The sequence below is a fragment of the Acipenser ruthenus genome, chromosome 18 (assembly GCF_902713425.1).
Source record: "Acipenser ruthenus chromosome 18, fAciRut3.2 maternal haplotype, whole genome shotgun sequence".
NCBI lineage: Eukaryota > Metazoa > Chordata > Actinopteri > Acipenseriformes > Acipenseridae > Acipenser > Acipenser ruthenus.
In genome coordinates this window covers 4,944,232-4,958,273 of record NC_081206.1, presented here as the reverse complement: position 1 = coordinate 4,958,273, position 14,042 = coordinate 4,944,232, and the positions used below count along the sequence as shown (strand labels likewise).

General features: G+C 41.3%; 2 protein-coding genes across 6 annotated transcripts; one reads left to right on the top strand and one right to left on the bottom strand.

The window, feature by feature from the left end:
* Positions 1 to 862: 862 nt before the first annotated feature.
* Positions 863 to 8,249, bottom strand: LOC117962423 (glutathione synthetase-like). 4 transcript variants are annotated; one of them, XM_058990934.1, is made up of 13 exons: positions 7,940 to 8,249; positions 6,399 to 6,541; positions 5,495 to 5,640; positions 5,211 to 5,286; positions 4,670 to 4,809; positions 4,448 to 4,564; positions 4,080 to 4,160; positions 3,882 to 3,959; positions 3,355 to 3,421; positions 3,069 to 3,263; positions 2,791 to 2,890; positions 2,127 to 2,316; positions 863 to 1,742 (listed from the first exon to the last, which is right to left on the bottom strand). In XM_058990934.1, exons 2-13 carry the CDS (start codon positions 6,525 to 6,527, stop codon positions 1,619 to 1,621), a joined length of 1,443 nt encoding a protein of 480 aa, XP_058846917.1. In that variant the 5' UTR covers positions 6,528 to 6,541; positions 7,940 to 8,249; the 3' UTR covers positions 863 to 1,618. The 4 variants fall into 4 exon arrangements, with proteins under 4 accessions (XP_058846917.1, XP_058846918.1, XP_034761267.2 ...); XM_058990935.1 differs by having other exon boundaries at positions 6,399 to 6,537; XM_034905376.2 differs by having other exon boundaries at positions 2,791 to 2,872; positions 7,940 to 8,248.
* Positions 8,250 to 8,383: 134 nt separating this feature from the next.
* On the top strand, positions 8,384 to 11,419 carry LOC131698587 (uncharacterized). 2 transcript variants are annotated; one of them, XM_058990932.1, is made up of 4 exons: positions 8,384 to 8,676; positions 8,817 to 8,869; positions 9,723 to 10,654; positions 11,262 to 11,419. In XM_058990932.1, exons 3-4 carry the CDS (start codon positions 9,827 to 9,829, stop codon positions 11,316 to 11,318), a joined length of 885 nt encoding a protein of 294 aa, XP_058846915.1. In that variant the 5' UTR covers positions 8,384 to 8,676; positions 8,817 to 8,869; positions 9,723 to 9,826; the 3' UTR covers positions 11,319 to 11,419. The 2 variants fall into 2 exon arrangements, with proteins under 2 accessions (XP_058846915.1, XP_058846916.1); XM_058990933.1 differs by lacking the exon at positions 8,817 to 8,869.
* Positions 11,420 to 14,042: the final 2,623 nt, after the last annotated feature.

Genomic DNA, 14,042 nt, shown 5'->3' with positions numbered 1-14,042 from the left:
ATGGAAACAAGGCCAAGCGACTCAACTATGCACGAAAACACAGGAACTGGGGTGCAGAAAAATGGCAGCATGTGCTCTGGACTGATGAGTCAAAATTTGAAATATTTGGCTGTAGCAGAAGGCAGTTTGTTCGCCGAAGGGCTGGAAAGCGGTACACGAATGAGTGTCTGCAGGCAACAGTGAAGCATGGTGGAGGTTCCTTGCAAGTTTGGGGCTGCATTTCTGCAACTGGAGTTGGGGATTTGGTCAGAATTAATGGCCTCCTCAATGCTGAGAAGTACAGGCAGATACTTATCCATCATGCAATACCATCAGGGAGGCATCTGATTGGCCCCAAATTTATTCTGCAGCATGACAACGACCCCAAACATACAGCGAAAGTCATTAAGAACTATCTTCAGCATAAAGAAGAACAAGGAGTCCTGGAAGTGATGGTATGGCCCCCACAGAGCCCTGATCTCAACATCATCGAGTCTGTCTGGGATTACATGGAGAGAGAAGCAACTGAGGCTGCTTAAATCCACAGAAGAACTGTGGTTAGTTCTCCAAGATGTTTGGGCCAACCTACCTGCCGAGTTCCTTCAAAAACTGTGTGCAAGTGTACCTAGAAGAATTGATGCTGTTTTGAAGGCAAAGGGTGGTCACACCAAATATTGATTTGATGTAGATTTTTCTTCTGTTCACTCACTTTGCATTTTGTTAATTGATAAATATAAACTATTAACATGTCTATTTTTGAAAGCATTCTTACTTTACAACATTTTTTCACACCTGCCTAAAACTTTTGCACAGTACTGTGTGTGTATATATATATATATATATATATATATATAATTAGAAAATGTTTCATAATAACAAATGATTGCTTCTACTGGTTTTATTCAGTGCATACAAGAAAGTGGCATATTAAAACAATTCAACCACTATGGAATGCCAAAATGATTGGAAAACAGTTTAAAAATACAAAACACAGCCCTAGTTAAATCCATTTTAGTCATTAGACTGGGAGACTCCTCATTGTTACTATCGTGGCAATGTTTAAAACAATTTTATTATTATTATTTATTTCTTAGCAGACGCCCTTATCCAGGGCGGCTTACAATTGTTACAAGATATCACATTATTTTTTTACATACAATTACCCATTCATACGGTTGGGTTTTTACTGGAGCAATCTAGGTAAAGCACCTTGCTCAAGGGTACAGCAGCAGTGTCCCCCACCTGGGATTGAACCCACAACCCTCCAGTCAAGAGTCCAGGGCCCTAACCACTACTCCACACTGCTGCCCCATGACAAGAACAAATTACTGTGGCAATGACTGCACGTACTGTAGTCCAACGAACACCAAACACTTTGTTATCTGTGCTTTCCTGTAGTGCTGTAATGCCTATACATGGCTATAACCACTAATACGGTTTTGAGATCATTTTGATGAAAAAGTGTCTTGTTTCTAACAAATAAAAAGCCTTCTATGATTTGAAATAACTACGATACCACTGGAATCAGTACTAAAGACAAGAAAGGAGTTTGCTGAGTCAGTGAACTGTAGTTGCTGGTCCCCTTCAATAACATTGCTCAAGTCTGGAAGGTCCCCATCAGGTCTAAGGCACAGTAAGTTCAGCAGAGGAGAGGGTTATCCAGGACTGCCACTCCAGCTGCCACGCCCCCATCGTCATGTTCGGTGCTCTTGGTCCTCAGCAGGTGTCCTACACAATCATTCAGAACCATCTCCTTACCCTGCCTGTGGAGAACGCACAGCACGGGGTCAGACGCTAGCAAGATGTGCATTGCTAATGTCACTTACGGACCACCCACACCAAGCCACTGATCACAAACTGCACTTGCAGCAAAAGCATGCTGGTTTACTGGGAGGAACGCCCAGAATGCACAGTACACTTCTGGCAGTATTCATCAAAGCGCTATCCGTTTTCTGTTTTTTCTACCTCTCAAATATATCTGCAAGCCACTTAGCAATTTGTTAAAAAAAACATGTTCAACAAAAATTTACAAATCCCTGAAAATTAAAACTCTAAAACAATGAAAGTTGAACAGAAGACATTAGCCATACGCTACCAGTTTAATATCAATACTGTAGCGTGCATGCGCTTGTAAGTGTGTGATGTACCTGACGTAGACTCCATACATGCCCAGCTCACAGAGGCAGGTGGACAGAGTCAGGGGAGCCCCCCTCCTCAGCAGGACGTTCTTCACTGGCTGGGGTCTGATTTTGTCCATCAGGATGTAGGCAGTCCTCTCCGAGCTCTCTTTCACGTTATGCAGTACCTTGCACATATCTTCACCATAGATATTGTTTCCTACAAACAAGACAGTCTTAACCCCCGCCCTCATTAGGAGTACTACAGACCTGCATTCATGACGGTTCTGTGGCACGAAGGAAACAACCGTTAAATGTCTATCGCCTCCATTAACAAAATCTTTAGTGCCACTCATGTCAATTAGCATTAGAATCATTGACCGCTCAACACCTCTCACCTACCAACATGAGTCTGCCCACATTCTCACCTCCTTCCAAATTCCCATCTCCACTACATTTAGCACAACCGGAGTACTGGAAGTGGCACTGGCTGGAAGAAGTCACTTAGTTGGGTGTAAATCCTCTTTTTGCACAGGTAAATGCCACTACACATAAAGGCACAGACTCCACCAGGTTCTAGTGCACTAACACAGGGAACGACTCAGGACTGAAAGCTATAGTGTTTACCTTTGAAGCGGGACTACTTTTTAAGCTCAGCACAGTCCTGAGCTGGAATCTTTCTATCGTTTCTTACCTCCTCCTTCTCTCTGCGGCTTCAAAACAAACTGGTCTGGGTCAGCAATGGCCATAGCAACTGTCCGATCACCCTCTTCACCCTGGTGTTCAGCAAGACACTGAGTTACGTTTTAACAGTCAGAATGAAAATTACATTCATAAATGACATTAGTACTGCATAATCATTACCATATGGATACTTTGCATTACTAATGCAAAGTTACTGCATTCAGAATACAGCTGCAATTAATACTACAGTACTTATTTGTACGGGATACAAGTAATAGTAATGCTAACCATGTCTAGTGTATAGAGTCCGGTAAAGGTGGCTCTGATCCGGACAACAGCTTCCTGGTCATCAGGAAAGAATCTCTCCAGAACCCCGGGCCGAGCCAGCTCCTGCTGGACCTTCTTTGTCCCTGCTAGATGGGTGCTGATATCGGGACACTTCACTGCCCTGGAGCGCTCCATCAGCAACCGGGCCTCCCATCTCTAACGCACAAGAAACAAGAGAGACAGTGAAGACCAATAATAAAGCCTATTATTCTGCAAAACGCGAACGACGAGGACTAAATCGACAAACCTGTTCTGTGTAGTTTTGAGGCATGTAGCCGTTCCGATAATACACTACTGCAACTTCGAGGCCGTCTCTACAGAAAGAAAGAGAGAAATAATAAGGGCACTTTGGTGTTCAATGTACATATTAAACAGTATGTGTTAAATCAAACAGCAAGTTTTGGAGAGGTCATAACTGTCAACTGGCAGCTTATTTGAAAATGCGCTGGGTGAAATTGTTCAGGGCTCTACTACAGCATACAATGAAACCTGAAATTCCGGTCATCAAGGGGAATCTATGGCTGTTTAAAGGCAGGTATCTTCATATTCAAAGCACCTCTGCCAATTACCTGCAGTGGTTGGTGGGGATTGGTTCAGGTGATAGTGAAATTGTACTGTATATGGAATATTACTAAGAGCATAATGTCACAGCTGCCAACCTCTACTGCAGCCATTCTCGAGTGCCTGGAGATGAGGTTCAGTGCATGGGAAGATACAAGGCAACCTGCAGGAGCCTGCATGACCCAGGCAGGAGAACAGAAGGAAAGCACTTACATAAAAAGCCTCTTGTCCAGACCCAATGATCCTCTTTCACACACCTCATCAAATGTTCTACGAATGACATGGATATTCCTGCAATAATCAACCAGAACACTGAAACAATCTGGAATCTACTAAAAAGCACTAGAATAATCTGGTAAACTTGTACAGGCGAGACACATGCCACAGTGGGAGAGAAGGTCAGAACTTTACCTGCTCCAGAGCTCATTTTCCACAAATCGATGGTCATATATATTCATTTGGAAATCTTCAACCAGAAACATAACAACAGCACTGGAGGGGGAAACAAAGTATCCTACCATTATTGTAAAGCCATGCCCAGCTCATTAACTGCAGGCACTCGCAAGTATGCTGAAATATAATGAACTCTTACTTTTATACTTCTCTCAATAGAAAGAGGACAAATAGTGTGAAAATAGTTACATAGTAGTTCTAAAAAGAAAACAGAGCAATATTTAAACACACTTTTATCAATGTGTTTGCATGTTGTAATGCGAAACGTGTACTGTGTGTTAGAGCAGCTGTCTACAGAAAGCCCAGATGCTATCTCTGTTTCTCACCTCTTGGAGTCGTACATCTCCCAGGCTTTCGCGATGCCATCAGCCAGACCCTTTGCGGGATTATTGTCCAGGATTCTGACACCTTCATCCGATTTGCCAGCAACTTTCAATATGTGCCTCACAGAAAGAAGGTGAAGAAATATGTCATCAGTCTATAAATGCTGAACAAACAATAACAACATATTATTTGACTCGGTAAACTGTCCCTGTGCACGTCCTTACCTGTGAACGGTTGGTGTCCGAGACGCTAGCCCCCCAAAGCTGGCCGCTATGGTGTTGATCTCAACCTGTTTCAGTGATGTGCTGCCATCCTTGTCATTGTCCAACATGTAGTCTGACCGGTTCATACCTAAAACTATGGGCTACAAAAATCAAATAGCCAGAGTCATTATTTCTACTGTTAATATCAACATCTACATTTACAAAGCTGCTGTTAATTAATAATAATAATAATAATAATAATAATAATAACAACAGCAACAATATATGTCATCCTATCCTGAAACTTTAATGCACAATAACATTTAAAGCACTGCAAAGGCTGCAGTAAATCACTACCTGTAGATGTGAGTCGCGTAGAGGTTAGCGTACTAGGTTTGGGTTCACACTCTGACTCACCGGAAATATACATTTTAGCAGCAAGTGTGAATGGATACAGGTTTGACATCACAGTTCTGTTGAAATACATTACTCTCCACTCTCCAAAAACACTTGCTGAGTGTTTTTTTTTTTATCTTCAAAGATCTTTTCTAGATTGTTTTACCTGAGAAAGGCCTTCTTGAAGAACTTGTCTGTAGATTTTGAAGAGCTGTGCTGTGAAGTCATCTACCTTGATTGTGCTACAGGAAGAAATAAAGCAATCAAGGCTGTAGCTTCTCATCGTTTGAGGTCATGATCAGGCAGTCAGTGTAGTCGAGCTGTTGAAGCAAAGGGCTCGGAACCAGACAACCCCGGGTTTGAACCCCAGCTTCGCAACTGACTCAGAGTGACCCTTTGCAATCTCAAACTAATGCAACAAAATATGAGAGTGATGCTGGTGTACAATACCTGGCTAGGGCCTGCTCCAGGAATTCTGTGTCCTGGCTGATTCTATCAACCAGCAGATTGAAATCTCTCTGTACCTGCTTCGCCTGCTCAAACAGAGGCCTAGGTACTGGAGATGGGAACATCGTGAACGGAGCATAGCTCACTACCTGGGAAGACAAGACAGAGACACTGCTGTGGTTTGAACAATCCTAGGACACCAAATCACTCTTTAATCATGTCTTTTTTTTACCATGAAATTGCTTTACAAGATACTAGGCAGGGATCAAGTAGTGTTAAGTCCACTCTAATAAAACTTAGGTTTATACTTACTTGATCCCAAAGAGCATCAACTTTGTGCCGAAATATCACTGGGAAAGAGTCGGACAAAGCGGAAAGCAAAATAAAAGAAATTCCTAGCATAGCAGCATATTATATCTGCATCAATGAACTTAACCAAGAACGCAGTGGGCCCTGGTTTTCACTATGTGAAAGGAAATTCAACCGAATACTGTACTTTTAAACCTCAATGAACCTGTCACCAAAAGTAATGAACACATTTGTACCTGCTTGAGATAGGCAGTTGCTAATTCAAAATGTCTGTCTCTGTCTTTCACTTTAATAGGTGACTTAAATGCGGATACAGTCTGGGATTGCTGCTGCTAAAGCCAGTGATGCACAGACCAGTGCGGAAGGGCTCCAGTGATGCACAGACCAGTGCAGAAGGGCTCTAGTGATGCACAGACCAGTGCAGAAGGGCTCCAGTGATGCACAGACCAGTGCAGAAGGGCTCCAGTGATGCACAGACTAGTGCGGAAGGGCTCCAGTGATGCACAGACCAGTGCAGAAGGGCTCTAGTGATGCACAGACCAGTGCAGAAGGGCTCCAGTGATGCACAGACCAGTGCAGAAGGGCTCCCTCCCCTTACCTCTGATGCATTGGGCTCCTCTTTGGTTCTCATGAGGACTCCCTGTATAAGAGCGGCATCCTTAGCAACCGACACCAAGTCCTTTAGCAGTGCTTCATTAGCCAAGACATCTTCCAGAGGGGATGCCATTGGGGAAGGTCTGCCTGAAGCCAAGCACTCGTGTTAAAGGAGTGATAACAAAGGTGTTAAATAGATCTAGTATCTCTCATAGGCATTCTCTTAGCAACATTATCACTGTTTATATACCAAGCACAATGTATGAAAAAAGAAAGAATGTATAAACCGAAGCTGAATTCAGAGAATTACTTTCCTCATATTTAATAATAATAATAATAATAATAATAATAATAATAATAATAATAATAATTGACAGGTTGACATAGATCCTAAAACTGTGATACGGTATCTGACTTCTACACTTCAGCGAGCTTTTACAGTTGATCTATTCTAACAGTACATGCGCGTCAAAGCTCTTTAAATTATTTTTTAATACCTCATTCCTGTAAGCTTTTCAGTAAATAATTACTTCATTAAATACTGTGAAACCTGACCAATCATGGTCCCCTGGGCACTTATTAAAGTAAACCAAAAAAACAGTGGGTTGTGGCTAGTATTAGCAGATAGCTGTTTAATTCAGGTAACAGAGGTTTTACAGAGACAACCTCAGGACACGCCCACTTTAGTAGTTTTGGAATTCAATGTATTAATTATACATTTGGTGGTTACTGATTCCTTTGGACAAAAACAAAACACCTTGTATAGAACTTTTATATATTCATTTATTTATTTGACATAACTAACTCAAAACTAGCACACCTTTCTGAAACTGATAATCATCACAAACTTGTTTCTGCCTTAAAAACCAGCATTTTCAACAGGTAGGATGACTATAAAAAAAAGGGTTCTGTCTATAACTGCTCCTGAAATCAAAATATAGTACCTGGACAGCAAGTTGTTTCAACTTTACTAACTGCCATGCATGCCGACTGCATCCGGTTGGTGCTGCTACAAAGTATGCAAGTCTATTCTGACTAAGTAGTTCTTTTTTTATTGCAGAGTCATCACACCTTGCAAAGCACACAATAGCAAGTATGCAAGTCTCTGTAATGACTGCACTGTCTTCTCATTATTCTACAGATCTGCAACACATTGGCAGTGGTACTAAACATGACTATTATTATTATTATTATTATTATTATTATTATTATTATTATTATTATTATTATTTATTTATTAGCAGACGCCCTTATCCAGGGCGACTTACAATTGCTACAAGATATCAGATTATTTTTACATACAAATACCCATTTATACAGTTGGGTTTTTACTGGAGCAATCTAGGTGAAGTACCTTGCTCAAGGGTACAGCAGCAGTGTCCTCCACTGGGGATTGAACCCATAACCCTTCGGTCAAGAATCCAGAGCCCTAACCACTACTCCACACTGCTACTCCACACTATTATGATAACAGTCCCGATCCTACATTGTCAAACTCCCATTTCAATAATCACTCACTGTCTGTCTCAATGCGCACTCACTTACCTGTTTCTGTTTAGTACCAAAAGAATATTCTTTGTTTGTAATGTAACTTCTTTCTCTGTGTGGTTCGCTCAGTGTATCTATCGTAACGCGTTGTTAAGCACAGTGCGACCAAATGAACAAACCCTGACACTAGTAAAAGCCAACACGAATAAGATCGGTCTGAAATGATCCGCTATACTGCACATTCACACAAACAAGCCTGTACGGTATTCTATTGCGAACTCGACAGAACCATGCCCATTTTACAGACAGCAGGCAGGCAGGCAGGCTGCAGATCTACCCTATCGGCTTCTGCAAACTCAGGGAGGGAGTTTCCGGAACCAGAAGCTAGGGACTGAATAAGGTTTTCCGCTCTCGGGCGCTTCCAATACAGAGAGCTCCGCCTAGCGGACAAAGAAGTGTAAAACATAAACTTCTAAATTAAGCTAACTGTGCTCCACATTATTATTAGGGGAAGCAACAAAGTTGCTGTGGAACCCTATTATTATTATTATTATTATTATTATTATTATTATTATTATTATTACCTAGTAGTAATGGGCAAATTCACAGAAGTTGCAGTTTTTATTCGTCTTAAAGTTTAGGTACATTCATTTTCGTATTATAAAAAGCCGAAAGCAGGGCTATACATTTCTCTAAAATAATTAATTAAGTTTCCCCCCTTGGCATGTCGGTGTACTGCACAGGAGTGACAATTAAACGTCATAAGAACGTCAGCAAAACGCGATAAATAGCAGGTGAAGTAATAACACGCTGAGTGATTTTGTTTTTTAAAAAAAAATATGCAGAAAAATAAATAAAACAAACTCCTCGGAAGAGGCTGTGTGTAAAAACGTGTCCAATAACGTCAATCTTAATTGAAGTGACTGCTTTGCAGGATAAGACAAGAAGAAGAAGCTCCAGGCGGCCCACAGGGCGCGTATCCTACAGGTAAACGTTGCAAACCCCAAGGGTTTTTAAATGCAGAACGTGAGACAGAACCTGGACCTGAATTATTGCAGTTATTTAAACACAATCTTTTGTAGCTTTCATTTTAAAATAATAATGAGGAATGATGGTTAGTGAGGGTAGCTGAAACCAGCCCTCATTTCTGGGTCGGATTTTCTTCCGCACCATTCGGTTCCACCTGCAGTCTGCAGCGTAATTTGCAACCTTACATTCCACAAGCCTGTCTGTGTGTGTGTTGTTTTTGTACAGTTTCTCTGGCTGGCGTTTACATGATGTCTCTGGTGTTCTTCACATTGGCTGTTAATTAGAGAGACTGATTTCTGCCATTCGATATACCTTCTGACTGAAGTTTCATATTTATATAGATGGTTAAACAAAAGCTGTGTTCATTTACGATTGTACTGTAGACTTTGAAGTCATAAAAAAAGCTATGATCCTAAATATTGTTCCATGTTCAACATTTCCCTAAACTTAATTCTCTGTTACTTTAATATCATTTACCAGGTTGATGGAAACAGTTCAATGACCATTTTTAATTTCCAAAATGTAGTTTATCTTTGCAGTAACATCAGTTTTACTCAGATGTCATTCATTACAGTGATGGATGGACATGTTGCCTAACCCTGACATTAGGGGCTTGAAACAATATCCTACATTTCATTATATGGATCATATTTACCTTCTGGAGATCCACATGCACCGAATGGACAAATAGATCTCTCAAAACCAGATTCACATCTAACACGACCACTGTTAAAATAGTTGATATATTTGTTTTTTGTATCTCACTGATGTATTTTTGTAATTAAACAAACCCATGCTCTCTCTATTGCAGGTGTTAAGGACCCTGAGCACCTGTAACCCTGTTAGAGTTGTATTTTACTAATACATCTCTTGCAGCCGGATCTAACCAGTTCTGCTGGAAGTAAACCCACGCCAATGGCAGACTTTGCTAACACAAACACGCCCCAAGTCGGTGATCCAGATAACGCATCCCATGACTATCAGTGCACTTGTGCACACTTAAAAAATGTAGGGTCATTGTCTGTGCAGAGTGATGGAACCTTCCGTTGCAATTGTGGTGAAACTCCACAGATGAGCTTTTTGCCCGACATTGAGATCGCTGAACCTTTGTTCCATGGCTTTTGTCACGATACCGTGTTTGAGAGGCAGTATGACTTTAATTTCTACAAAGAAAGGAAAGGCCAGCTGAGAGACGGCTCGCCATGTCTTGTGAACGAGTGTGCGGTTGGTTGTCCTCACCACCCTCAAATCAAGCTAGAGCCATCCTCCTGTGATAACATCCACAAACTCAAGGCTTGTAGTGATCACTGTTCCAACATCAGGGCTCAGTATGAGAGAAAACTACAGGGAAGCCAGCAATACATAAACCAGTGGGAAGAAATGATAAAAACAAAGGAAAGGGTTGCCAATATGCAGAAACAGGATGAGCCTGAAAAGGTGCAGCACCTGCCACCGCATCAGCATACCTACGTTTGCCAGCTGTGCTGCAGGACAGTTGCCAAGGGTGAGCTGTCAGGAATGAAATCCACTGCCATGATGGAGCCTCTGGAAAGCATGGTCAAAAGTCACGTCATGTCCTGCCACGGCTGCAAAGGGTCAGAGTCGCACAGCAATGTCTGTGACCCAACTTCAAGCACGGGCAGGAACTCCAGCTATACAAGAAGAGTCTCGGCTGCAGGGTGCTCATGTCCTCGTCCATCCTTCTCTTTAACAAGGGCCTGCAGCGACTGCACACCGCAAGAGGTAGTCTTTCTACTTAACTAGAAGACCGTCGATTTTCTCATAATAGACAGCTAATCTTTTCTTGTTTTAGTTCTTCTGCTTGTTACAGAACCAAAAAATACACAAGTCTAGTGTTTCACGCTATTGTAGGCACCCATGTATAATAATTATAAGATACTCTGGGGTTAGGATTTCAGGCTTTGGCTGTACCAGAAATATTTTCCATTTTTTGAATGGATTCCACCTATGGCCATTAGAGGGCTGCGCTTTCATTGTAATGCCAAGTTCTTTATTTTTGTTTTGAAGGCTTTGTTGCACAACAGATACCACTTAAATGTATTGCATGTACATTGTGTGTATTTTTTTTTATAGTCTGTGAGAAGCGGAGGGATCAGCTTCCTGTTGAAATGAAAGGTATACAGCAATCTTGTGTGGTGTACCTCTTGCAGCAAAGAGCGAGGCAGAGCCGTTTATAATGCATATCTGTTTACTAAAACATGGTTTCTTACAGAACCAGTGGGACAGATTTGCTTCCTGTAACAAAACCCCTTTTCCTTTTTAGAAAAATAAATACATAACAAAGTTATATAAAGCTCAGTAAATCTGTCCCAATTATTATTATTTTTAGGTCACAACCCCAAAGTTTTACCAGGGACACGAATGCCTGAAGACCCAAATGGATTAGGGGGAGGCAGGCTAATTTGGAAGTGCTTCAACAATTTACATTTGCCTAAATTTCCCTGCAGAGAATGTAACGCATTCCTGAATGTTAAATCTACCTTTTAATTAGAACAGCCGAGTTATGTAGCCACAGAGACTGTCCTGCATTGAAAACAAAAATGAATAAATACCAGTCGTGGCTTTGTCTGTTTGCTTGTGTGCTTTTTTTCGAATGAGCTGGTTAGTATCTTGCGACACGTGGTCTTACTGATTGGTATGTAATGCCATTGACTTTTCCATGACTCCTCTGCTCTGAATGACAGGGGACTCAAACAGATGCTGGTGAATTGTCTGGCTGAATGCCAGACAGCTCTTCTCAGGATTCCTGTAGCCTGCTGCAGAGTGGAAGGCTACCAATATACACAGACCAATAAAACAGGCTCCTTAACACTTAGCACGAGGAGGCAGCAAAGAATCTCAAGGGGGTGTTTTTTTAATCATGACAGAGATTTAATGCCGTATCAGGACCGAGATGTGTACTCTACCAATGATTAATCATTTTCGCATTAAAAAAAGTGTTAAAGGTCACCCATTAGAGTTGAAATAGAGATTTAAGTAAAGGTTTAATAATTCTGTATTTCTTAATTATTAAATCCTTAATTAAGCTCTACCCCTTTTGGTTTTATTTTTGCATTTCTAGTTATTTAGCCCCATATACAATTCTTCAGATTATTATTTGTTTTTCAGCAAACCAATCACCTCACTTGGAACCAAAGCTGATTTTGCTAAATGAATGCTGTAAGCCTTTTTGTTTTTCAAATAAATCCAAAACTGTAAGAATGCAAAAACAGGGCTTGTGTGCGGTGTAACAGCTATGGCCAAAAGTTTAGCATCACCTGGAATTTTAGAATTGAGACATAATTAAAAAATATATATACCGAAAGCCATAATACGTGTAGTAGTACAGTATTTCATGTTCGAAATGTCACATTTTTCAATTGTTGTCAGTTTTTCGTTAAGTACATGGAAAACTACAAAGCGGTATATAATTCAATATGTTAACCTAACATTATTCAGCAGGTTTCATTCTAGAGTGAGGCAAAGCTTTTGGTCATAGCTGTACTAGATGTAGTATCCTTACTCTAAATGCAATGCATCTCTGTAAGGGTTTGCACAGAGCCACTCACCAGCTTGCTCAGTGTATACGCAGGCTTGCTGTGCGACTCTGCGTCTCTGAGCAGTTGCTGAAGCAGACAGGCTGCAGTTGTCTGGCCCAGGCTCCTGTGTAAGCTGTGAAGAGGCTCTTGCGCACTCCTCACATTCCTTGGTGCTTTGAAGCCGGGCGCTATCACAGCCACGCTGGAATGCTTTTCATTGTTAACAGAGATTTTATATCTAAACAGCATAAAAAGGAAGGACCCCCCAAATGCCACAACTGAATGTACTAGCTGTCCAGCCTCTGACTTTATAGCACAGCTTACCAGTGATCATCAACAGCAAAGCCGTGGCACTACACTGGCAATGCAGTGGTTCTGAACTTATAGGACAATGACAGCTATAGTACATTTTGACACCAATATGAAATTGCAGCAGAGTGAACTGCTACATACTAGTAGTCAATTTCAGTGTACCATATTACCATATACCCTATAACCTATACTGTATACCATATACCCTATACCATATACCCTATACCATATATACCCCATACCACATACCCTATACCACATACCCTATACCATATACCCTATACCACATACCCTATACCACATACCCTATACCATATACCCTATACCACATACCCTATACCACATACCCTATACCATATACCCTATTGCCTGTATTTAAAGTGTTGGTGACTGCATGAATGAAAGTGGATTTTACATTCTGCAAGCTGGTTTATCAGCTAGACATGTTCCAGATGATCTGGGCAGTTGGAAGGGTGGTGTGTTTGGTAGAGGAGCTGCTGGTACATCAATGGCATTTCCGAACTGTTCTGTAAGGGTGGTAGTGGTGTAAGTGTCCTGGCTGAGGGGCTGGGATGGTAATGTGCAGCACTTCCATGTTTGCAGTGTGTGTGGAAGCAGAGGCTATTGTTCAAGGCATTGCTGCAGGAGGTACTGTATGCCCGAGTAACCTTGAAATAGAAACACTCCATTTTAGGGTAACTGAGAATAACACAAAGCAGATACGCTATTGCCTGCAATGACATTGGAATCTCGCCCTTATCACCTGCTAAAAAGACTGATTTGGTAACATTATTTATATTCTGGGACAGTGTGTAGTAATAGGTGACAGTGGGCAAGATATACTGAGCTGTTGCTGCAAAGGTTTTTTTTTATATATAAAAAGAGAATAGCAAAACGTCGCATCGGCCACTCCACGTGTGCACAGCAGTGCGATAGGACCCTTGTAAAAATCACAGGAGTCCTGACCTGACTTCCTTGCAGAGGATCTCAGTCCTGCAGCTGAATAAAAATGGCATGGGATCTGGAAAACTGTGATACTGTTTTTTTTCCCTTGCCTGGCCTCTGCTTTGTGTTGAAGGTGACATAAGCAGGAATGAGTGCCATGACAGACAGTCAGGTGATGGCGGTTATAGGGTGTAGCTTTAGTTAAAGCAAAATACAAGGACACGTTGAATTGCATGGAAAGTTCCTTGCAGCCAAATCAATAACAAGACCTAAGAGACACAAATGAAGATCGTGGCTTGCTAAAAGTTTACCATTATTTATTTAACAAACACCAT